At 51.5% G+C, this 25,607-nt stretch overlaps 1 protein-coding gene across 3 annotated transcripts; it reads left to right on the forward strand.

The window, feature by feature from the left end:
• On the forward strand, positions 1 to 24,843 carry MAB21L3 (mab-21 like 3). 3 transcript variants are annotated; one of them, XM_075559860.1, is made up of 7 exons: positions 1 to 469; positions 782 to 1,001; positions 9,977 to 10,117; positions 12,719 to 13,010; positions 15,689 to 15,870; positions 16,528 to 16,722; positions 20,595 to 24,843. In XM_075559860.1, the coding sequence occupies exons 2-7, from the start codon at positions 906 to 908 to the stop codon at positions 20,826 to 20,828; spliced, it is 1,140 nt and encodes a 379-aa protein (XP_075415975.1). In that variant the 5' UTR covers positions 1 to 469; positions 782 to 905; the 3' UTR covers positions 20,829 to 24,843. The 3 variants fall into 3 exon arrangements, with proteins under 3 accessions (XP_075415975.1, XP_075415985.1, XP_075415992.1); XM_075559870.1 differs by having other exon boundaries at positions 1 to 292; XM_075559877.1 differs by having other exon boundaries at positions 1 to 281.
• The last annotated feature ends 764 nt before the right edge of the window (positions 24,844 to 25,607 follow it).

Below are 25,607 nucleotides of genomic sequence, written 5' to 3' on the forward strand. Positions count from 1 at the left end.
CCGGCTCTGTCCTCTTTCCTTCCTTTCAGGCAGCCAGAGCACTCCATCGGGGTGTAGACCAGCGTTAGGGGGAGCAGGCGAGTGGGAATCTTCTCTTTTTTCCTGGAGTCAAACTAGCCCCGGGCTGCCAGTCTGGGAATTGACCGCTTGAGCTGTTTTCCAACCTTTGTTTTGCTGGCAAAACCAGACGTGGGCGTTCCCTCCATGCTCAAGGGGCCTGTTGACGCTGACGTTACTTTTACTGGCAGCTTTCAAGTGGGACAGGGGAACTGTGCTCAAAGGTCAGCAGCAGGTGCGCAGAGGGTGTCCTGTCCTGCCTTTCCTGGGGAGGGCCGAGAGAGGGAGGGAGGGAAAGTGTGTGTGTGTGGACATACACGTACGAGTGTGTGAGCTCTTCTGCATGTACACTGGTGCCAGACTTGGTGGACAGGACCCGGTCACCTGCTTTAGGCCCATTGATGAGCACCAGGTGAGCTATTTGCCCGTTTCCTATGTGTTGGTTTTAAAGGAGGTAAATCAATCGGCGGGGTTTTCGGGATTGGAGGGTCCAGATAAGGACAAGGAGATAGAAGAGACCGAGCTAGTCTGTGTCGGGATGAGGGTCCGACAAAATGGGAGCAGTCGCGGCCAGGGCACCTCTGTCTTGAGGAAACCTTCGGGGTTTGGGTGGGCAATACGGCTTTGGCAGTTCCCCTCGGGTCAAAGCACCAGTTCGAGCTGAAAGGTGAAATTAACTTGGCCTTGGATTGAATTTCACCTCTCTCTCTCTCTTTCTCTTTAGTCTCTCCACCAAAGGTGACAGATGGGCCTTGCAGTTTGGGAATTAGAACTCGAATGAAGAACTGAGAAGGGGGAGGTCCGGCCTGTCTCCACATGTCCAGAGACTGCCCACGCCGACACTGACCATGCTGTCTTCCCACGGAGAAACTAGCCAGGAAGCTGAGTGGGAAGCCATGAAACCCCTGGCTATGGGAAGCTTAGAGGGTTGCCTACAGAATAAGGTGAGGATATGAAGAACGTATATCCTTGTCTCGTCATACACCTATTCCTCACCCCCTCTATATTGCCCCTCCCATTCCCCAACCAACTCTGATCCAAAAAAAGATTTATTCCTGCTTTCAAAGATAGATAAAATTCTCCTCAGGAACCCACATATCAGGCTTCTCTTTCAATAGCCAGTGTCCTGAGGCATGTTGGGTAGAGAGTGTAGAGCCCCACACCCTGTACTATCATGTTGATTCTGACCTGTAGAGACCCGATCTTTATGGCCATATTCATAGACAGCCACATCTCTTCCTCATGAAGGAGCAGCTGGTGGGTCTGAACCGACAACGCTGTGGTTAGCAGCCCAATATCTAACCCATAGTGCCACAGGTCTCCTTAGAGTTGGAACAGAGTGTTCCAACATAGATTACTGCCCTGTGTGTGATCCTGCCCTGTGTGTGATCCTGCCCTGTGTGTGATCCTGCCCTGTGTGTGATCCTGCCCTGTGTGTGATCCTGCCCTGTGTGTGATCCTGCCCTGTGTGTGATCCTGCCCTGTGTGTGATCCTGCCCTGTGTGTGATCCTGCCCTGTGAGCTCACTAGGCACATTGCCCTACCTGAGCCTCAGTTTTCTTCTCTGTAAAACAGGAGTGATAATTAGGTCTTAGACAGATCGCTGATTTTAAAAAAGATGACATTAAGGACAAAGAGAAAAAATCCTGATGTTGGTATAGACCAACTAAGAACTCATTTTATTTTCCTTTGCATAGAATTACAGGTGCTTGAAGGGCCCATTTAATATTACCCAATTCCACCCCCATTGACAGATGAAGTTTCTGTGGCACATTTAAAACAAAGAACTAGTCTGCAGGAACTAGTCTGCAGGGTTTCCTATCCTCGCCGGTAAATAAAGCAGGGGCCATTATGGTAACTAGAGTAGATTTCTTAGACAAGACCATTGAGAGTGACGGATAGGAAATGCCTCTGATGATGAAAAGGATCCCGGGCCGCATCATGATTCTAAGTTGGGTTGCTAACTGCAAGGTCAGCAGTTCCAACCCACCAGACAGCTCCTCAAAAGGAAGCCGAGGCTTGCTGCTCCTGTGAAGCCTTTCAGTCTTGGACCCTCACAGGGGCATTTCTTCCCTGTCTTACAGGGTCACCGTGAGTCAGAACGGACGCAGTGGCAGTGTGTTGAGGCTTGTTTTTCATATGATGATAAAAATCATTATGAACAAAATGGTCCCCGCCCCCCTCCATATGGGAGGTGGTTACGTGGCGTCTTCTCCTGGTCCCGTGTTTTCTGAAAGAAGACTGGGTTCTTGAACCTGGCACTCTTGTAATGCAGCTACTTTGTCTTTTCACCTCCCCCCCTGCCCCTTCTCTCTCATTTCCAATGGCAGGCGTTCTAAGCTGTGGCTCACACATGAACTCTCGCCTGTGTTCATGTGAGTATTAAAAGAAAAGGAAATGTTCTCACACCTGTCTAAACACTTGAAAATGGCGAGGTTTAGCGTAGAAAGTCTATATCCATCTTCTCTGGAAAATCAGCAGGATGTCTACCGAGCCCAATGTCTCTCCCCGCTGACGCTGAGCTTCTGTAACAGAGCGTGTTCCAGAGTCTGTACCATCTCCGCCTCTGGCACCTGCTTCGTCTCTCCCTGATCTGTCCCTGGGGCCCGAGGCCGACTCCCACTCCTGCCTCAGAGCCTAGCTACCCCACCCCGACCCCCCACTGTGTCACAGATGCCATCCTTCCTCCTCGGCCCCCTTCTGGCATCCCTTAACTCAGCGTGGAGTCCACGTTCCCAGGCACCTCAGCACGCAGCATTTTTGCCCTTCCCTGAACCCCTGCCCTCATGATTGCTGATGATGTTGATGGAGTCATCAATGACATATTGGTCCCTGAGCATCTTCCCTAGGAGTCTCTTGCTTCTTGGCGATCTCATGTTAGTGTATTCTTCATAAGCCTCTGGAGAGAGGCGCAGTGTCTCGGATGTCGTCCCTGATGGTCTCAGAGTGTTATCTTGCGCGGGAAGGGGTCGGCGATCTCTTCCGGGTTCCCGCGTGATCAATCGGCCGCAGTAGAGAAGCTGCTGGGAGGCTGAAGAGCATACAGGATCTCATGAAACCTAACCAACCCCCTGGGCTGTGCGTCTGGATGGCCAGCATGATGACAGAGGGGAAGCGAGGCCTTCAAAGATTCAATAATGTGCCCAGGATCACCCACCCACACCGTGAAGGTGCTGCCTTTTCAGCTTAGCTTTCATTGTTTTCCTCTGCAAAACCCATTTCTGCTTCCACGAGTAGCCACTGAACGCCTACCTTGTGCAAAACACTCTGTGGTGGTTTCACACTACATCAGAGGTTGGGGTGTGGCCTGCCAGATGAGAGGGAAATTGTGGGTCTCCAAGAACGTGAAGGATGGCCCTACCCCAGTGCACACATTGTATCTAGCTCCAAAAAATACACAAAACAAGTTCCATGAGGAGACAGGCGGCCCTTAATAATAAGTCAGCTGACCACAGGGTTCTGGCAGAGATGGGAGCAGAGGAGGGCTAGCCCAGAGGGGAGAAGACTTTCCAAGAAAGACCAGCGGAGGCAAAACCGTACAGGGTGAGTAGGGCTTTGAGAAGTAGAGGCTTTCCAGGCCAGGAGGATCCCCCAGCCAGGTAGTTGACTTGGGTTTTAATCCCATTGACCTTTTGGGAGGAAGACAGCCTACCCCCATTTTTAAAAGGCGAGTCTTGGGTTTAATGCAACATTAGACTCAAAGGCCCCAACTTCCTGTTTTCTGGAAGGAAGTTCTCCGTGTTTCCCCCCCAACAGAACTCATCATGGTTGACGATCACACAAGTCATGTGCTTTGGGGTGTGGCCAGGCTTCTGTGACATGCCCACATGCTATTCAGTGTCACCAGAGAGCATGTTGCAGAGTATGAGTCAATCAGGGTGATGTTATTATGAGGAATAACCTTGAATTCCCAATAATTTATCTTTGCAACAGTCAATTAGTCACAACCTTGAGCTATTAATAGTAACAAGTGACTTTGGGGACAACAATGGGCACTGTGCTGTGGTTGGTGAGGTGGAGAGGAAAGTAGCCAAGCGTGGGGATGTGGACATGCCCCCATAAGGGGGAGGGATACCCACAGTGAAGGCCATGGTTGAGAACGGAGGCTGCAGTTGATCAGCACGGCACAACTCTTCTGGGTCCATTCTGTCTCACAATAACCCAATGGGATAGGGTTGAACTGTTCCCCAAGGTCAAGGTGCCCTAGACTATAAACCGTCATGGGAGTAGACTGCCTCATCTTCCTCCCAGGGAGTGGCCGATAGGTTCAAAGTATAGCCCAGCATCTAACCCTCTGTACCACCAGGGCTCCTGCGGGCAGTGCCATAGAAGGGTGGCATGGCTGATCCAGGACCTGCTTACTGAATTCATTTAATATAATTTCTGTTCTGTGTTTGCTCGGCCACACCTACAAGTGTGGTCTTTGACAAAGAGAACGGTGGCTTTGTTAATGAATCCAACCCACAGAAGAGGTATGGGAAACTTAAAGAGATGCCTCAGGTCAAGTTTGGGTGGACTGTGCCTGATTCCATCCTCTTACATGATCCTATCCGGTGCCCGCCCCCCTGCAGCCTCCCGCTCCTCCCAATTTGTTTTAAAGCTTTGCCATGAAATACGATTGATGACAGAAAGGGCTGGCTTCAGGGGATAACTGGTCTCTTGTTTGCTCCCTGAAGCTGGAAAGGCATTAAAGGGATTCTGGGGTTGGGTTGTTTAATTTGCACCATGAGTCAGCGCCCACTCCTTGGCACCTTCTCTTCCTCCTCCTCACACCATTCCAGCTACACGACCTGTAACAGGCTCTCAGTACTCAGGGCCATGGCGCTCCGGAGTGGCTCCCAGAGCGGTTTGGGTTGCAGGCCTTCCAGCTTCTGTTCCATGTAACTCTGATCATGCCAGTGGTTCAGAACGATGGGGTGGTGCCTACAGTTTAGACATGAGCTGGAACTGACTTGATGATGGTGACCGTGATATGGTAGCCAATCTTTTATTAGCTTATCAACTCGGTAAATTAAATATATATATTATATATATATATATGCTCTACTTCTTTATTAACTCCTCAGTACTATGGACTAACACCAGTGGGCATAAAGGATTTGTAGGGATCCGGTTAACCTTCCTTTTTGCAGCTCTGGTGGCTTCATGGGTAAGTCCTCAGTGGCTGACCGAAGTGTCCCCAGTGCGAGCCCACCAGCTGCTCTGTGGGGGAAAAAGATGGGGATCTATTCCCACAAGGACGACCACCTAGGACCTCCTTGGAGTCCCTATGACTTGAAATCCCTGTGACAGTGCCAACGGCGAGACCCTCCATTCTCAACACACTCAGAACCCCACTCCGGGCGCGCACCGTCTACAGTATCGGTTCCCCGCTCCCTCTATGTCTCATCAGACTTCTGATCACTGAACTTGTTCAATAGCCCCTATTGAACCTATCAAACTTGCTCACACCACATTTCCTTCATTCTCCCTGCCCGCGTGGGAGACCGCCACCCCTTACTCCAACGCTCACTTGTCTGTTTTCCTCCAGTCCCAGCATTTCAGTTTGGCCCCTGGGAGGGCTGAGGGGTGCTGGGGGCCATCGTACAGCCGAGGCCCCTGCCGTCATGGTCCCACTGACCCAGCCTCCGCGTAGACTTTGCATCACCTGGAAATCTTCGCCACGCACCTCAGTAAACTCCCTCCATATAGGACTGATATTCAAGTCTATCCCACTTAAATGCCCTCCTCTCACCTCACTCTTAGCAAATTGTCTTGTTTCCATTAAGATAAAGAAAGCAGACACCTGCCAGGTAGTCTCTCGGGTTCCCGCTTTGTCTCTCTTCTTTCTTTCCTCCTGGCTTGTTCTCTCAGCATTTAAACAGGTCCAAACCTGTGTGCCATGTTTTTGGGGATGGGGCAGGCAAACGTGTTAGTGTATCTCGATAGTCTCTTCTATCTGTCTCAACTTGCTTGACTCCCATTCTCTCGTCACCCGCTGCCGTCTGGCTTACCAGCCACCACTCTTGAAACACACCAATCCTGTTCCTCCCCCTGGAGCGCCTAGAGGCACGGGAACCTCTCGCCAGCTCTGTGCCAGTTGCCAAACTGGATGGTGCTCAGACCTTTCCTTACTCAGTCACTGACATTCCCAAGATCACTCGCTCTTGACTCTCCCAACCTCCCCTCCCCCTCCAATGCCACCTCAACCAGATCCTAGGGTAAGGTGACCAGATGTTAACATTGGTAAAGCGGGACACCATTGGTAAAACTCATATCCTGGCAAAATAGCCACATGGCAGCTGAAAATTGTACACCCTAGCCTGTCATGCATTCTCTCCAAAAAGCAGGACTTTTTAAAAAACTCCGCGGGACAAACTGTTAAAAATCGGGACTGTCCCGTCAAAAGCGGGATGGTCACCTTATCCTAGGGGCAAGTGTCATTCTTCTCTCGGCCTTTCTCACTCCCAGATGGCCACGGCTGTCAGCCTTGCTCCCTTCTCTTTCCGACTGTTCCGGTTATTATTCGGTGCCCCGAGCCGGCTCCTGCTCAGAGGGACCCTGTGCCCACCGGAAGGAAGCACTGCCTGGTTCCGTGGCGGCCTCACAACAGTTGTTACGCTTGAGCCCGTTGTGGCCCCAACCGTGTTGCTAATGCCTCGCCATCTTTCAGGACCCAACTTTAATACCCCATCCTCCCGAGAAGCCCCCATCTCCAAGCTCCGTGGCAGAGCCCTTTCCGAGTGGTCATGCCATCTGACACAATCTCCACTCAGTACTCGGTGGCACCATTTTCCGTGGCCAGGCAATTAGTCTTGCTTTGATAACTTGCCTGTAAACCCTTGGGCAATAGGGATACACATTGCCTGGCATGAAGTGGATCCAAAAAACCAAACACACTGCCATTGATTCTGACTCATAGCGACCGCAAAGGACAGACTAGAACTGCCCGGTGAGAAGTGGAGAGTCAGTACACGTCAGTCGAAGGAAATCGAATCACAGCACACAAAGGAAGTCTCATAGTGAAGAGGACCTTTCATCCCAGGCTTCTAGGAGAATTTTATTTGGGGGTCTGGCAAATGGCCTGTCCCCTGTAACTGCCTCTCTCTCACACTTGCACTCTGGCAGACACAGAGCCTCTGTAGTTGGCAAATGAGCAAGGAGGGTACGCTTGCTTCCTTCTCTCAGGAGAACCGTGGCATTACAGGCGTGGAGATGACCATGACATTACAGGCGTGGAGATGACCGTGACATTACAGGTCTGGAGAGGGCTGGGTGGCTGCTGCTAACAGAAGAGGATCTTTAAATGCAGTCTAGGGAGGATCACCACGGTCAAGATCAGATCAAGCACACTGACTTTGAAGAAGACCGTTTCTTCGTGTATCTCCAATGATTATAAGCCCCTTAAATTCAAGGGTCCCATCGTCTATTTCTTGTTAATTCCTCCTTGCTGCACTAGCCATCTGGAAGGCATGAGCTCGCTTTCCTAACAGGTCTCAGCCCTTGCACTAAGTCAACGGCCCAACGTTTCCTCGCTGTAACGTCACCACACTTGCGTTCAGCACCTGTGTCTGTGTCCCCATGACAGTAAAGGGGGGCTGTGCCTCCCTTATTAATTGCTGTGCCCCAGAGTGTCCCACAGTGCCTGGCACATGCTAGTGGTGTGGAGCTGATTTTGACTTGGGTGATCTCGTGTGTGTCAGAATAGAATTGGGTGTCATGCGGTTTTCAAAGGCTGTGATCTCTCAGAAGTAGATTGCCAGGCGTCTATTCTGAGGCACTTCTGAATTGGCTCCAACTCCAATCTTTGAGCTAGTAGCCAAATGCTTAACTACCCCAGGACTCTACCCTGGGTACCACCCAGAGACCCCGCCTGGAACTTAGAGGTGCGAGGTTGAAGCAGGTGTGAGTGGATGCCGCTGCTGCTGCGTTTAGTTGGTGTCACAATGAGTCCAACGCTTGATGACCTTATGGACAAAGAACAACTTGTTGCTTGGTCCTGGGTCATCCTCATAATTGCCAGCAGGCTTGAGTCCATCGTGTCGGTGACTCCGTCAATCCCATCCCCTCAGTGACCACGACTTCATCAAACACGATGTCCTCCTCTTGTGATCGGTCCTCTCCAGGGAACGTGTCCAACAGTGTTCAGTTGTGATCCAGAAGGTGTACATTGCCTGGTTTTCAAAAGTAGATCTCCAGGCCTTTCTTCCTGATCTGTCTGAGTCTGGAAGCTCCACGGAATCCTGTCCACCATTTGTGAGCCTGTTGGCACTTGAGATCCCAGTGGCAAAGCTCCCGGCACCACAGCAATGGACCCCAGGACCACAAGTTGACAGGAAGTGGTGTCATGAGACATGCATGTGAGGCAGATGAGCAAAAGAAACTCCACTTTTGTAAGCTGCTAGTTGACCTGCCCGCTCCCCTTCCCCTTATGGGGAAGTCTCTGCTGGCGACTACTTTTATAATGTACCCCATGTTCCCAGGTTCAGGACACTGCAATTAGGTGACTATTTTTAATATATCATTTGTTTTGATTATTTTTCAATATTGTTATTTTTTGATATTGTAATCTGAATGGAGTAGTGAGTCTTGTCATGATAACCGGGATCTAATCATCAATTTTAATATTGTTTATTTTATGATAATCTTGTTATGGAAACCAGGATGTTAGAATCCATTTTGGTAATGCATGCTTGCTTCGCTTGAAGTTACAATTAACCCATTAATGTTGCTTTCTGCTCACACTTGCTTGGGTCCTAGACAGGTGAGCAATGAGTTTTGGGCCCTTAAAGATGGACTGAAATGCCCACCTGGGCCTGCAATCGAAGAATTGCTTTGAGATTCTAGCAGTCCAGTTATAACGGAATAAAGATTCTTCTAAGCCATCAAGACATTGCAGGGCTGTCATGTACTTGAAGCCATGCCACATGCGCATGTGTCTTTCATGTGGGTGCATAGCTGGCTTGTTGGGGGGTGGGAGGAGCAGATGAGGATGTAGCTCAGGAAAGCAGAAATCTCGGTGACTCAGGCTTTAGCCCGCCCCCCCCCGATATCGTAACCAGTTTGCAGCATCTCACCAGTACTCGCAACTACGTGCCGCTGCTGTTGGGGGCTGTGGCGGTGATGCTGGTGCCCAGCCGCTCCATATGACAGAGCAGCATCGCTCCGCAGGGGCTTATTTTCTTGCCATCTTTGTAGGAGCGATCCCCAGGCTTTTCACTCGTGAAGCCAGTGGGTGGGCTTGGCCTTTCAGTTGGCCGCCAACTGCTGGGCCTTTTGCACACCAGGGCTTCTTCTAGAGCAGCGGTTCTCAACTTGTGGGTCATGACCCCTTTGAGGGTCAAACGGCCTTTTCACAGGAGTCGCCCAATTCATAACAGTGGCAAAATTACAGTGATGAAGTAGCAATGAAAATAATTTTGTGGTTGGGCAGGGGGCGTCACCACAACACTGGTAACTGTATTAAAAGTTCGCAGCATTCGGAAGGTTGAAAACCACTGTTCTAGAATATATAGAAGCAGCTGTTACACCACACTCGGAAAGAAGAGGAAGATTCATGAATAGAGTTTACATGGTGGCTGTGTCTCTCTGACGGTGTATGCTGGCACCAGCCTGCAGTGCACACTCAGCCATGAAACGAAGATCCCCCACGCCCATCCCCACTGCATTTCAGAAAAAACATGCAGATTCTTCCCATCGCTTCCTTGATTTGGGTTTTCCTGGCTTGACTAGCGATTGCTAAAGCTTCTGTTTCATTTCTTACCAACATCGGTTTCCCTAAACCGAACGCGTGAGTTGATGCCTCTGGGGGAGGGCAGCTTTTGTTGAGCTCACCTCCTCTGGCCATCTGCCACCGAGGCCTCGTCTCCACTGTATTTGTTCCGTTCCCCCAAGGGCCTGCACCTACAATAACCACCTTTGCTGACCTCTCCAAACCCAGGTGGACTTGAGGCAACAGCTGATCTCCCAGACAGTGGAGGAGGTGAAGAAAGTCATCCACTGCTTGACCAAAGAGATCGGCCAGCAAGACGTTAGGTTCCAAGCCATCCCATACTCCGACACTTACGATGGGAACATCCAGGTAAGCAAGTGTCGCTCACCTCCCCAAGGCTCACGGAGCGAGCCACGGGGCTTGGCCTAGGGACCCGGGCCCACAGCGTTGAGAACACTACGGAAAGCGCCTTGTTTCTGCTCATGTGCTGACCTCATTAAGAGCACGGCATTTCGGCAGGCACGTCTAGTGTGTACTGTTGACTGAATCCTTTCGTAGATGTTATCTATGGCAATGAGGATGGAGGCACAGAGACGGGAAGGGACTTAAGTCTCGTTAATCAGGAAAGCCGACCACAAACAGAGTCTTCTGAATCCATAGTAAACATGCCTGTAAAGCCATACTTGCCTGCTTTGTTCCGTGTGAGCTCACGGACATTTCTGGAGGGCTGATTCCAACTGTAGAAATGCTCAGAGGTCAAGTTGATCTGTTCATAAGGAGGACCACAGTGGGAACACTTGTGCTTACTTATAGAGCACCCCTTTCCTAATAAGGACCTCTTGGGCAATATGGTGTCTCGGAAGTACGACTGCTTGAGCAGAGACTTGGAGAAAAGAGAGGCACATCCTTTGGGGAGGTATATTCTCTGAAGGCATAATCAGAGTCGAGAAACTCAAAGCTGCCATCAACAAGTTGACCCTGACGCGTGGCGACCTGGTGTGGCACGGAGTAGAACTCTGCTCCGTGGGGTTTGCAATGGCTCTGCCTTTGGGAAACAGATCACCAGGCCTTTCTATCACAGCACCTCGGAGTGGATTCAGACTGTCAGCCTTTCGGCTCCTAGCCACATGTTTCACCGCCTTTAGCCCCCGAGGGCCCCTGAAGACAATGATCTGCTGTCACAGAACCTATGACAAGCTCTGAAATTGTGTCCCCGTGGAGGTGCAGAAAGGGGAGTGCCCAAAGGCAGTGTCTAGGTTCCCCCCTCTTCAAGGCTGGAGCCCCCACCCCCTTCAAGATGAATAGACGTTGGTCATGGCTAAGGGTCAACAGGAACATCTCCTCCCTCTTGTCCAGGTTCCTTAGAATGTCATTCCGCACCTTGTCTGGTGCCCCCATGGACTTGTGCCTGGGCATAGCCCCCCCCACCCCCAGCCCTAGCTTCTCTGCCTCTAGATCCTTTCCATGCCGGAGGAAGACCACGATGCCCCCGGCAGGTGCTGTACCTGGCATAGATCTAGCTGTGCCTCTGCCTGCTGTGTACCCACCCCTGCCTCATGCCAACAATTCGGCCAGCTAAGCTGCGATGGACCAGAAGGAACAGAATGCATCGGTGAGAGAGGAGCTGAACGGAGTGGTCTGCAGGTCGGGGTTGCAGGTGGAGGAAAGAAGAGCATGGAAGGCGGCCACGGGGAACTGCCTGAGCAGCCTCCCTGCCCTGGGACCTGCACAGAGGGGTCCACCCCCAGGCCCAGCACGACAGCTATTGTCCCTGCGACAGTGCGGTGTGGTCAGAGCCTTCTCACAGAAATGATCTCACTTGCACCTGCAGATTATGAATGCCATAATTCAGATTCACAACCCCCCCCCCCCTCCCTGAGTCTCTAGGTAGTGGGTGTATCTCTCACCTAAAGCATTAAGCCATTGTTCTCGGAGAGTGAGGCAGAGTTCATTGAGCAGATTTCGGCATTCAACTCATGAATCTGTCCACAGCTAGGCCCTGGGCAAAGGTGAACCAAATTCCAGGGTCAGAATTTTCCAGCAGGGGCAGCTTACTTCTCCAGTAGACAACTTCGTGCCAGTCACTATGTTGACCAGCAGGTCATGTGAGGGCTCCCACACGAGGCAGCCAAGTTCGAGTTCCCTCTGGTACTACGGCCAACTTGCTGTATCCCCTGTCCAAGTTCACTGGGGCCAGTGGTTGACTGGGTCCTCTATGAAAGGAGAAGGCCAATGATAATTGATTGCTTTTTCTCGGGAACTTAAGAGTCACCTCAGTAATAGCTCCATGGTCCCAGTGAACAAGCTTTTATGTCACCTTCGATTTTGTAAGGATGGCTGATGAAAAATGCCACCGGGTTATCAGGACAGGCACAAGAAATGGAGGCATTTCCCTTCTATCCCCATTCCCTGCCACCCCTGATTCCTTTATCCCCCTTCCTCATTCCAGGTTATTCATTCTTGGCTGAAACAGCCCAGAGTGCAGAAGGATCCTTGAGTAAGGGATCAGAAACCTGAGCGCGCATTCTGAGTCTGCCCCTGTTGGAGGCTTCTGAGCCTTCAGGGTTTACTCGGAGAAACAGTAACAGAGCCCACCTCATGATGGGGTGGGGGGTGACGCTCAAAGGGGCACACACAGGAGGAGGATGCCACCAGGCATCGGTCCATTTCCCCCTTCTCCTTCCCTCCCAAACTTGGGTCCCAGAGAGAGCTTCAAGGTCTTGTTCCTGCTTTCACGTGTAGATTCACGAAACAAAGGGCCCAGAAATGACTCCCCGGCAGCGTTTGGGACAGCACAAAGGGGGGCTGTTCTCACTACCCTCGGGGCAGCGTGCTCTGCTCACCTGTCACCTCACTGAGAACCAGGGTCCCTTGAGCCGCTTGACTCAGCAGATTGCTTCCTCAAGGTCCTTCTTGAGGTGCCCCAAGGCCGCGCACTCAAAATCCTGCTTGCCCCTTTCTTGACTCCAGGTTTTGACCCCCACCCACTTCCTCGTCACAGTCCCAGTGAGAGGCCTGGCCGGGTACCGGGAGACCAAGAAGCAGCGCTGGCGGTACTACACCCTGCAGGGCACCAGGCTCCCCACCCCTGTGCGGAGCCCCGAGGACCTGCAGCAGTGGCTGCAGGTGGACCAGTTTATGAAGAGCCTATGGCAGTGGCATGAGGACGATGTGAACATTGAAGGTGACATTGTGCCTGCCAGAGTCCTCCAGGTGTTCCAGAAGCTGGTGGAAAATGCAGTTAGGACCTGTCACCTCCCGGGTGAGTTAATCCAGGAAAGTGTAAGGGACACTTCAGGCATTTCGCGTTTGTTCTCACAACCTCCTGCAGAACACGCTAGGCCTTGTTACTTGAAACTGGTGCTTTAGACGACAATCGATGTGCTCCTTGCATCTGTATAATCCCCATCATTTGAATTGGCTATTTTTTTTTCCTGAGTGGGCCATTGGGAAGAATGGAATTCAGACCCAGACACACCCACAGATTTCACTCGATTGCTGCCGGTTTCCGAAGCTGTGAGGTCTGCACCCTTTCCAGAAGAGTTACCTTCTAAACTGGAATGTGCTTATTTTAAAAAGTAAATTATTCACATACTTTGTTGGCTAGGGCAAGACCAGTCCCACACCTTCTGACTGACTATAGTTTCCCAGCATGCTGAAACCCAGTGTCCCCAAACTATTAATATGAACCCAAACACAAAATCCCAAACTCATAAAGAATGAAGCTTGACCACCCCCAATGTTAAGCTCCTGGGCAATGTGGCACATGTGTGTGCCTGCCCACGTGTGTCTGTGTATGTGCACATGTACACATACCTCATATAGGCATGCACAGACACATCCTTTTCAATCGAGAAAAAGGAAGAGTTGCACACTGGGAAAAGAAACAGCAAAACCAACCAACCAAACAAAACAAACCAACTTGCCAATGTCCTTAATTATCAAAGAGAATTTATCAACCAATAAGAAAAACAGATGAAGAGACCACTAGAAATCACCCTAGAAATGTGAACTGCAGCACAAGCATATAAATAGCTGGTGAAAGAAAATCTTAAGTTTCATCCGAGGGACGCAGCGCACATTAAACCGCCTACCAGATTGAGACGATGAAAAAGCGATGGTGCTCCGTGTAGGGGGATCAGGCCTTTTCAGACACTGTTCTCGGAAGTATAAACTGGTGCCTTCAGACTGGCCTGCGTTTATGCTGATAATGTGCTTACTCGACAAGCGAGCGATTCCAGCCTGGAAATCTGTTTCTGCAAATGCACCAAGGGGGATGTGTGCCCGATGAGAGCCGCAGCCGTGGCGTTCCACACAGCAAGCAGCTAGAGATTGTCTAGCTGACCAGCAAAGGGAAGCTGGCCAAGCGAATGGTGCTCTTTCTGCAACCTGGACCCCACGCAGCCTTTAAAAAGGACGCGGCACACACACGAGCCCATGGGCAGTCACATGCCCCGCGCACGCAGACTGTCACACGGGATGGGTAAGTGAGAGACTCCTGAGGACCAGCACGCCATTTCATTTGTGTGCAGAGAAAGGGCGAGTCTCTGCCTTTGCTGTGTACAACAGTTCGGAGAGATCCTACGACCTTAACTCCTAGCTAATGGGTTTTCAGAATGTATACAGATGCTCTCAAGGACTATTGAATGCGTCCCTCTTAGCCACCCTACAGAGTAAGAATTCTGTACATGTTTGCCATGTAAGGCTTAGAGAAATGAGTGTAACATGCCAGAGGCCATGCGCCCAGTGAGCAGAGAGAACAGCAGTGCCAAGCGTGGGCCAGGCGGCTCTGCTCTTCATTTGCGGACAGTAGTAAGAGTGGAGGTGCAAGTAAGAGATTCGAACCAGCCTGGCTGGAGAGGGGATCTCAGCAAATAGCGCTGGGTGCCAGGTGTTGTCCCCCTTCCTGTCTGGTCAGCCGACACGCCGGCCAAGGAAGAGAGCGCTTGGCTTTTCGATGTCTGCCCATAGTCAAGGTGGTTGTTAGGGGCCATCACCCCAGCTCTGACCCATAGCGACCCTGTGCCCCATCACCCCAGCTCTGGCCCATAGCGACCCTGTGCCCCACCACCCCAGCTCTGGTCCATAGCGACCCTGTGCCCCATCACCCCAGCTCTGGCCCATAGCGACCCTGTGCCCCACCACCCCAGCTCTGGCCCATAGCGACCCTGTGCCCCACCACCCCAGCTCTGGCCCATAGTGACCCTGTGCCCCATCACCCCAGCTCTGACCCATAGCGACCCTGTGCCCCATCACCCCAGCTCTGGCCCATAGCAACCCTGTGCCCCACAGGATGAAACCCCGCCCGATCCTGGGCCTGCGCCCATCGTTGCAAGCACAGCGTCCATCCATTTCCTTGAGGCTCCTCCTCTTTTCGCTGTCCCCCCCCCTGCATCACCGAGCACGGTGTCCTCCTCCACAGTTATCAGGCCCGCGCTTTCTGACGAAGCAAAAGCAAAGAGTACGAGGAGATGCTCGTTTCAAATGGTGCACCTTCAGCTGCAATAGAAGCAAACCAACAAGACCCAGCTGTGCAAACCCAGCCTCCCTGTTCTAACGTGGCCGATCGATGCCGGCGCATCTGGATAAAGAGCAAAAATCCACTACAGCCTCACCTAGTCTCACTCTGAAAAGCAGCATCTAACGGTTTGGGTGGAATGGAGCGCAATGGTCCAATTGTATTTTACAATGGTGAATAGTATCCTTTTGGAAAAAATTGTGGCTCTTTCAGATTAGCCTTCTGCAAAGGATTTCTTCTGTAAGAGAAACGTGCAAGTCTTGGGTAGGAGGACAGAAAGATCTAGCCACGCCTCCAGCAAAATCTCCTTGGCCACGGAGGCATCGCCCCTGGCCCGGCTGCTGCGTTGCTCACAAACACCTTCTCTGAATGCCGGTCTTGAACAAGACTCCCCCTTCTCATTGTGGGTTTGGTAATTTCAGGTAAAGTCAGCCTGCTGGAGAGTTGTGGTACTGTGGTTTGGGTTGCCATGGAAACGGCTGACTGTCAGGTGGAACTAGAGCTGGTCCCCTCTGTGGAGATCCCCACCGCCTGGTCGGCCAAAGCCCAGTGGCCCCGATGTCTGCGGAGCTGGCCTTCCTCGGAGACCGTGGAGTGCATCCAGGTATCAGCAGGCGGGCCCCAGCTCACCAGCGCAGACATGCTCACAGCTTGACCCTTCGCAGCACCACGGAAGCTGGGTTGACCCACAGGCTTCTCCAGGTCGCCATTTTCTTGGTGTGGGGGCTGGGCCAGCAGCATCAGCACCGCCTGTGGAGTCCGTAGAGATGCAGATTCCAGGGCCTTCTCGTGCTGGGAGGTACTGTATGGGGCGGACCCATCAGAATGCTCACAAACCTCCCAGGGGGTTCCCCTGCACACACCAGGGTGCAAACCACCCACAAGAGAAGCTGGAAGACAGCGCCTCCCGCTGAGTGTCCTGCGGGGCGATGGCTTGTGTTCTCCCCAGGGGAGTCACTGGGGGGCACAAACAAGTGCCCAGGTGCCAACCTAGACGCGGGGGGAGGGGGCGTTGAGTCCCCCCAGAACTGCGTTGGAAGAAAGGCCTAATGATCCACTTCCCAAATTGAGCATCGGGGACCCCGTGGAGCCCCCTTCTCTGACACGTGGGCGACCCCTCAGAAACTGGTCTTCCCCTCCTTGTCCCCATGCGGACCTGTTAGTTATCGCTCCCCCTGACCTGTGGGCAGCTGGGGGGAGGGCTTCTCCTTCCCCGGCAGCAGTTGTCTCATCCCCCTCCCGCTTTCCCCACTTCTTATAGTCCCTTGGGTTTGACTTGTTGGCCCGTCCCAGTTACCACTGGCAGCTGGACTTCTGCCGGGCCGAGCGGGCGCTGCTGGAGCTGCTGGATGAGGATGGGGGCTGCCGCCGGAAGTGCTTCCAGCTCCTTAGGCAGATGAAGGAGGAAGTCTGGTGTCCGGGGAAGAAGCCTGTTCTCACCTCCCACCATCTGCAGGTGAGCGGGGGCCAGGCTCACTCTCCGGGATTCAGAGCATGATGGCCAGGAAGTGCCCATCCGCATGCTCTGCGGGACCACGGAGAGGGGCTGTGAGTTGGGGGCTCAAGTGTCCATACTCAGCTTCATGCAGTTCGGTACTTGTATGGCCACGGAAATGTAAGACACCATGGTGGCATAAGGCTGCTCCCACACAGCTCACCAGCTTCTCCGAGGGAGAAAGATGGGCCTGTCTGCGCCTGTAAAGATGGGCCGTATCAGAAACCCATTATTAGCCCTGATCCTGGGCTTTCAACGCTGCACCCCGCCTAGAGGTGTCCCTCTCCGCCCGAGATTCTTGACGGCCTCAAGCGTTGAAAGGCACTAGGCACGGGCTCTGCGGTTCAGCCCTCCCTGCTCCACAAGCCTGGCACCAGAGGACTGTGTACTTGAAAGAATGGGCATTTGGGAAAAAACCAGCAGTGATTTGCGGAGAAGAATGGACGAGCTCTCTTTTCCTCTAGTCAGGAACCTGGGTGGGGTAGTGGGTACACAGGGGGCTGCTATCTACAAGGTCGGCAGTTCGAAGTGACCAGCTGCTCTTTGGGAGAAAGGTGAAGCTTTCTACTCCTGTGAAGAGATGCCGTCTAGGAAACCCACAGGAGTGGTTTGGCTCTATCTAGCTGGTCACCGGGAGTCGGCCGATGCAGTGAGATGGCAGCGAGTCTAGGTCCCTTCTAGCTGTCCACCCTTGGTTCAGGGGCAGAGCCCCTCCACAGGGAGGCCTTCCCTCCTGTGGGGCGGATGTGGATGGGGACAAGTGTGGGCTTAGACGTCCATCCTAGATGATGGCTTGCGGACGTTGAACGTTTGCCAAAGCTTCAGTCTGGGAAACGTGGAGGAGACTGGGTTACAAGACATTACCAGAAAGCTCTTAGGAATTACCATCCTTTCCCCAAAGTCTGTCAGTCCCCACCTTCCCCCACAGAGGCTCTCCCCTGGGGGGATTTCTTCTTATGCACGGGCTTAGTTTTCATCCGTTTATTCATCCGACTCAAGGGCGAGCAGGCTCGGCGACAATTGCCTTAACTACATCAATTTGCTTTTGCAGATAAATATTTTAACAAACAAGTAGAATTAATTTCTTTCCCCTACCAATGTTATTTTGATAAGCACAAGAATATCTCTGACTCGTTTGCTCAAAACAATTTAATCTGAGTCAAAATATGAGTCTGCTGAATAGTTCAACGCTGACATTAAATAATGGGTTATTTATTCAACCACACGTTGACTGTCCGATTCTGGGCGGTAGTGACATGAGAGTAAAGACAGCGCAGTCCCCTGTCCTCACGAAGTCTCCATTCTAGAGCGGGAGGTGAGAAAGAGTAACGGCAAAAATCAGTCCAGAAAACCAGCTAATCAGTCTTATTACGGTGATGAGTGCTAGGATACGTTTAAGTGCATATTGGGGGAATTTTGACCAGGTGGATAACTTTCCTGGACAAAGGAGAGAAAGAAGCATGCTCAAAATGTATATATGTATGCATATGTGTAGGTGTAGGTATATATGTATACACATGTAATGTATATTTATGTTTATGTATGCATGTGTAATGTATGGATATGTGTATGTGTGTGTGTGTATATATATATGTATATAATGTATGTCTATACAAGGGGGTACCCCAAAATAGAATTTTTTCAAAGCTATGTATTTACATTTTTTTCACAAAACAACCTTATCACTTCCAAAGTACTCCCCATTACACTCAATACACTGGTCAAATCTGCAATTCCACTCTTGGAAGCATTTTTCAAACTCCTCTGTTTGGATGGCCGACAGCACCTCCCTCAGCCTTTTTCTTCACCTCTTCTATGTCGTCACATCGCTGTCCTTTCATGTCCCTCTGCATTCACTGAAACAAAAAGAAGTTGCATGAAGTGAGGTCAAGTGAGACAGGTCCTTGGGGAAGAGAGGCGTGCTGGGGTTATTTGTTGTTGTTGTTGTTGTTTTTACCAAAAACTGGCACGCTGAGATGGCTGGTTGAGCAGGTGCACTGTCATGGTGGTAAAACCAGTCCCCTGCTTGCCACAAATCAGGCCTTTTTTTGAATCACACACTGTTACGCACTATCTTTCCAGAACCTCTACATAGAAAGAAAGCTTCAATTGATGTATGGAATGTTATAAGAGTTGTAAGAGAGCCCCAATAAAACGGTTTTCTTTAAAAAATAAACCTTGATTAGCAGTCCGACCTGGCGGAACGAACGCCAAATGCACTATCCCCTCACATCACATCCGTTTTTTGGGGGGTTACCCTGTGGTCTGCAGATGGATTTGTATATTGCTGCTTATGATGTGTGAGGATCTGTGGGAGAAGACACTGGTCACTGAGGTCAGCGTGGCCAGAGGGAGCAAGCATGGGAGGAGATAGGCAAGACAGGGCTGGGATGGGAAGTAGGGACCAAACGTCCCCATGCCCCTTCAATCGATCACCAATAGCCAGCCTCTAAAGTGTTTTCTAGATGGGGGTACACAGCAGATTGATGTCTGAACAAGGGCACCTGGTCTGCAGAGCGAGGCAGCTGTTGCAGGGGTCAGGGCAAGACGGGATGACAGCGAGGATGAGATGGAGGGGGAGAAGGCTAAGGAGCCTTGAGAACTTCACCGGCAGGAGGACTGATGGGACTTGATGGGACATGGCGAGGGCATGCTGACTGAGCTTTGTGTCTTGTGTCACTAAGCGGATACACAACTCAGGAGGCGGGAGCCCTGCTCGCGGCCAGAAGATGGTGAGTTCAGTTTGGATGTGCTGAGATTGAGGGAACACTTAGATTCCCGAGACAGAGCGGGTAAGCAGGTCAGAGGAGAAATGTGGGACGAGGGATAAACATCGCAAACCACCTGCATTCAGTGGTCATTCAAAGCAGGCGGTGCAGGAGGGGGCATGGGGGAAAGGACAGAGGGAGAAGAGACGAGAGCCCAGTCCTGGTTTAGAGTCCTCAGCAGTTAGCACGTAGAGGCAGGTGGCAGTGGATGCGCCTGCCATCACTGGGGGAGCGGGAGCAGTCGTGCTGGGCGGAAACCAGGAGGGAGCGCAGGCTTGGAGGCCAGGTGGAGAATGGCTCTCGAGGAGGAGTGTGGGCCAGAGAGGTAATGAGGCAGGAATGAAAACACATGGAGATAGATCCCCGGACCTTTACAGGCTCAGTGGCCAAATAATCTGTCTGTGATGCATAGAAGCAGGAGGCATGACAAACAGAGATGTCTCATGTGTAGAGAGGTGAGAATTTGGGTGAGGCATATGTGGTTTGGTGGCGAAATTCCTGTCTTCCATGTGCAAGACCCAGGGAGGACGCCGGCCAGTGCGCTTCCTGCTCAGGCGCCATGGAAGCTTGTAATGGGGCCTCAGCGGAGCTGCCCAGGACCCGTTCCTGAGAGACGGAGATGCGGGCTTGGAGGGGCAGGAGCGTTTCTCATGTTTGCTTGTGTGTTTCATAGGGAGGAAGAGGGTGATTGAGGATGTTCACTCCTGGATCCAGAGCCCAGCCATCCTCGGCTGGGCTCGACTTCAGCAGAGTAGCCTTGGGTGGAAGGAAAAACATCCACGTTCCTGTCCAGTCTGGCAGTCTGGGATGGCGATCTCCCAGGGGTGGGGAATTACGGGCACTAGGAGAATGGAGAGCCTTGGAAATACCTGTGTCAAATGAATGAATGAATGAATGAATGAATGAATGAATGAATGAATAAACAAGGAGGCCGAGGAGGCTGGCGGGGCCAGTCCTATGCCGTCACACACCAGGCCCCCTTGCTCCTTCCCTCGGGTCGGCTCAGTAGTGCTTCGGCACAGGAGCTCCGAAACAAGCTCTGACACCCATCTCTTCTGCTCCCAGACAGTGCTCTTTTGGACTTGTGAGAAATATCCGCACGCCAAGGACTGGCAGGTTTTCAGCAAATCCTTCCTGCGGCTGGTCCGGAAGCTGCACAAGTGCGTGAGCCAGCACTTTCTGAAGCACTACTTTGTGCACAAGAGTAACCTTTTTCGCTATGCCAACTGGGCGGACCTGGACGTCTTGGCCACCAAGCTGGCCGCCTTCCTGAAGAACCCCCAGGTCCTCCTGCCCTGATGCAGCCCTTTGGATGCTTCCCATGGGCTTGACTGCCTCCACTAGGATCCTGGTCTCCATCCAGTGCCAGGATCCTGCCCAGGAGAGAGGCGGGCAGCGGCAGAGGAGGACATTCTGAACTACAGCATTTACGAGGGGAAAATGGTCCCATGATGTTGGAGTCAGGCCTGTCCTGAGTCAATGAAGCATGTCAGTCTTCTCGCTACTACTTCTCTCATAAGGAGTCCTCGTGGTGGCCGTGATCCACAAGGTTGGCAGTTTGAAACCACCGGCTCCTCCGCAGAAGGACTGTCTACTTCTGTACAGAGATGCGGTCTCAGAAACACACAAGGCCACTTCTACGCTGTCCTATAAGCTAGCCTCTCTGTGAGTTGGCATCGACTTGATGGCAGTGAGCCTACCTCTCTTGGGGACAGCTCTCACCAAGCTTCCTCAAGCCACAGATTCTAAACTGATGGCACTTCTAAGTTTATTTTCCCTTGCTCGGCCGGCCCCGAGGATCTGGGAGGGAGACTGGGCCAAGGACCCCTGGAGGGTCAGCCTGCTGCTTGGGAGGGGGGGCTCCGGCTCACTGACCCCTACTTGTGATTTTCCCGTTTGTACAAGGGACTGTGGCTTTCCCTCCCTGGGCACCCATTCAGGGTCTTGAGCCTACGGGGCTGCGCCGGTGCCTTCCAAGGAACAGGCCTGGGACCTACCCACGCTGTTTGCATCCCGGAGTCCCAGGTGGGACCAGCAGTTGCAGGAGCTCAGCTGCTAATGGGAAAGTGGACGTTCGGGCTCACCCTGACCTTCGATGGCCCCAAACTCGCCCTTGGAAAACTCTGTAGAGCACAGTTCTCTTCTGACGCACAGGCTGAGCTTCCCAGGAGTCCGAGTTGGGTCCACGGCGACTTTCTTGTTTTGTTTTGTACCCTGGATTAAAACCGATATGAACGAGAATCCCCGGGCAGTCGGCCGAGTACCTGTTTGCCTTTGCTTCCCAGGCTGCCACAAGTGAATCGCACCGAGTGGGCTGCCTTAGAGAACGGAAACACCTGGAAGTCCAAGTCCAGGGCACCAGTAGCTCATCGGCTGTATCTCCCTCCAGAGGACAGGCCTTCTGGGCCAGTGTGCAGCTGTGCCTTGGTGTTCCTTGGGACAGAGCTCTCCCCTGCCTTTGGCCCTTTGCTAAGATGCCACTGGAAAGGACTAGGAACCAGACCCACCGTTGCCAGCATGAGCATGTTTAACCTAACCGGTAACATCTGCAAAACAGCAACCAACCAACCCAATTTACCTACACCAGGGCCCATTGACAGGTACAGGGTAAAACCTCAACATGTCTTCTGGGTTAGACACGCGACATGATTCTAATGACATCTCCTGCCCTCCACCTTCTCCTAAACAGTGGCTCATGGTTGGTTCTATTTCCCTGGTGTTCTCAAAATCAGGGAATGGGGAGAGAGGGGTTGGATGGTGAGTGTCCTTCATAGGTGCAAGTGCGGCTCTGCCCAAGCCGGAGCCGAGCCACCCCATCTGCTGCCCTTGCCACGGCACAAGGTGACCCTTCCCTTAAATGACAGAATAGACTCTGTTCTGGGGACAGAATGGAGGGGCTTTGGTGCCCCTCACCTCTCTGACTACCTTCCCTTGCCCACTCACTCACAAATGTCTGCTCATTAGGAACTGAGCTGACAGCAATGGCTGAGGGTGATGATGCCTGAGGACGGGATCAGGAAAGGGACAGCAGTACGCAAATCCATCATCGCAGAGTCTGGCTATAACGCATCCACTGCCGTGGCTGCTGGTCAGTCAGTGGAGGCTCACACATTGCTGGGAGGCCAGAGAGGTCTCAGTAGAGCTTCCAATCTAAGACAGACTCAGCAGAAAGGCTTGGAAAGGCACTTCCCCAAATCAGCCACTGAAAACTCTGTGGCTCACAATGGTTCAATTCCAAACTGGTCAAGGGAACAGGGCATGGGCAGGCAGCATTTTCCTTGGTGGTCGTTGGAATGGCCGTGAGTCAACCGACTCCACGCAGCTACCAATAGCCAAGAAGGACCTCAATCAAATGCTGGACCTCCAGAAGCGAAGCAGGAAGGCACCACGCACGCTGCAACCAGAGGTATTCTTAAAGGATGGGAGATGCAGGAGTAGCTGGAAGAGAAGGGAAGGGCGCCCGAACTGCAGGTTGGAGGGTCTGACTTTAGCCATGTGTGTCGAGCTGATAAGACATGTTGTTTTCACGTGGTTTGACATTTGGCCTCTCCCAAACTAGAGGGCTAGATGTCATGAGCTGATTTGCATTTTAAATATTCATTGTAGCCACTGCCTGCAGAGGGAGGGCCTGGGACTTAGCTAAGAGTCGGCGGGACCAAGGCCCTTGTGATGGCTAAAGTTGTGTGTCTTCTTGGCTGGGCCATGAGTCCCAGTAGTTTGGTACTTATGATGAGCATCAGAGTCCCACAGTGAGATCTATATCATGTGATCCCTTCCACGAGGAGATCTGATATCATGGAATCACTTCCATGATGAGATCCGCTAGGAGCAGTCAACTGAGAAGGCGCTTTCTTGGGAGCGTGGCCTGCTTCCAACATGCATGTCCCTTCTGGCAAAGTCTCTTACTTTTTGTTGGTTCCGGGCCCCGCACCTGACTTCTCATCCCCTGACCTCTTGGCTCTTCGATGGGGGCAGCAGCTTGTGGCATTGCCTGCAGTCCTGGGGGTCTGTCACTTCTCTAGCCTGTGAGTCAGCAGGCTGCCATTTGGCTCGCGAGTCTTGGGTTCATCAGGTCTGCAGGAGAAATCTCCAGGCTGATATCTGATCTATGGACGAAGGTTGTCAGCCTCTACAATCACGTGAGGATGGCTGGTTGCAGGTCATGTAAGTTTCACAGGTTCTCTTTACTAGACCACTCAGTTTAGGACAGCCCTGGAACATACCTGTCTCGGATGTCTTATTCTTGTTTTTCAAAACTACTTTACTGGGAGCTAACACGACTATCCTGCCACTCCACAGCGCAACCACACCAGCAGGTACCATTGCGACCACCATCAGTGTCCAAACGTTCTCTGCCTTCTTGACCTCTGTGAGATCGGCTCCCTCTCCCACCCAACCCACCAGGGACCCTTATTCTACTGGCTGTCACTCTAGGTTCACCCATCCTGGGTTTCATATCCAGAAACACATAGAATAACAATTCAAGAGGGCCACCCACAATGACGAAATACAACAGAAATAAACCCAGTAGGGACAAACAAACCCACAGAAAATATTGAAAACCGAAAGCATATCAGAGGGAGGATCAAGTGACAAGGTTTTAATCATTCAAGTCGGGTTTGTCATTTTGATCTCCGCTCATCACCTCTCCAGTGCATGCTGTTTGCTCACCAGTTCATTCCCATCCCTCCATTATGGTTAGAGGGAAATCAGCAGACACTTATTTCCTGTGTAGATCTCACAAATGTGTCTTGGGCCTCCACTGTCATCCATAGCCTTCATGAAGCCAGAATCACAATTTAAGCTGTGATAATAGTCCCTCCTTCAGCTCTGCATTTATAATCCTTGGGTCACAGATGTGGGTGTGCTTCTTCCATGTGGGCTTAGTTGATATCTCACTTAGATGGCTGCTTGTTCAGAAACAAGTCTCTAAGACCCCAGACATGATTCCATCTGATAGCCGGGCACCATCTAATTTCTTCACCACACTTTGCTATAGCACCCATATCTTTTGTGTTTCCTTCATGAGGGTGAGTATTGAGCAGAGTAATTTGTAAGAACTAATTGTTCTTAAATTGGAGCTAACAGTATGCATCCCAAATCCATTCCTGTATCTATGCTTGTTTGTTTGTTTGTTTTTCAGCCTTTGGCGTTCCTTAGGAATCTCCTGTTTATTTATGGTAGTGAATCTTATTGCTCCCCATTTTGGATTTAAGTAAGACTATTCAAAACTACATATTCTGCCTAGCACAAATGACTGAGAATTCTTGGGTTTCTCAATGAGAGTAAGGCTTTTTCTCTAGCATTAACTTAGGCTTCTCAACTCAAGAGATTCTTATATTATTTTTGTATATTTTGTCCCAATATAAAAAGTTCAAATTTCTGAAAGCATCAACTAGTACTTTAATTAAAAAGTTATACTTGAAAATAAAGTATTCTTATAAAAGCATTGTTTCAGATGTACTATAAAAAGGTCATGATTTTAAAATATTGGGGTATGTGGTTTTTCCAAACATACAAGTACACAACTTTCAAAAACCCTAAATGATGAGTCACATGGTGTTTTGCTAAGGCGTCTCAACTTAATTTCCTAATTCTTAGATTCTTGGATCTTGGGAAACCTTATTTTGGGGGAGGCCTGGGAGGTGACCGTACAATGGATTCAAAACATGTCTGTGCATGGAGATGGGTGGGATTCGCCTGCTTCTCTGGCCCCTGAAACTTCTTCCTGCCTGTCCAGGAGATCTGTGGGGTTTTTTCAATCTGTGTATTTTAAGAGGAAGCAGAGCTGTTTGCATGGGACAGTGGGGTGTTCAGCTATGTTCATTTTCCCTGGAACTTCCTGCCCAAGACGGACGGAAGAAAGCTTATAAACCCACTTCTGAAAATCAGTCAGTGAGAACCCTGTGGACCAGGTGAAGGGGACTGCCACCGCTTGTGAGATCATGATGACTGGCACAGGAGCAGGCAACCACTGCCCCTTTGAAGCCCCAGGGAGAGCTTGTTTGCCTGCAGAGGGGTCTCAGAGTGGTTTGCAGACTCCCGAGCATGCTCACTGCTGGCCAGCAGAGGGCAGTG

Source organism: Tenrec ecaudatus, chromosome 1, assembly GCF_050624435.1.
Source record: "Tenrec ecaudatus isolate mTenEca1 chromosome 1, mTenEca1.hap1, whole genome shotgun sequence".
NCBI classification, from domain to species: Eukaryota; Metazoa; Chordata; class Mammalia; order Afrosoricida; family Tenrecidae; genus Tenrec; species Tenrec ecaudatus.

What these genes read in the sequence shown, in the direction of transcription:
- MAB21L3 (XM_075559860.1), top strand. Translation starts at nt 906, where the DNA reads ATGCTGTCTTCCCACGGAGAAACTAGCCAGGAAGCTGAGTGGGAAGCC. An exon ending in AGGGTTGCCTACAGAATAAG is followed by an intron (nt 1,002 to 9,976) that starts GTGAGGATATGA and finishes CTCCAAACCCAG; the next exon opens with GTGGACTTGAGGCAACAGCT. An exon ending in TAGGACCTGTCACCTCCCGG is followed by an intron (nt 13,011 to 15,688) that starts GTGAGTTAATCC and finishes TGGTAATTTCAG; the next exon opens with GTAAAGTCAGCCTGCTGGAG.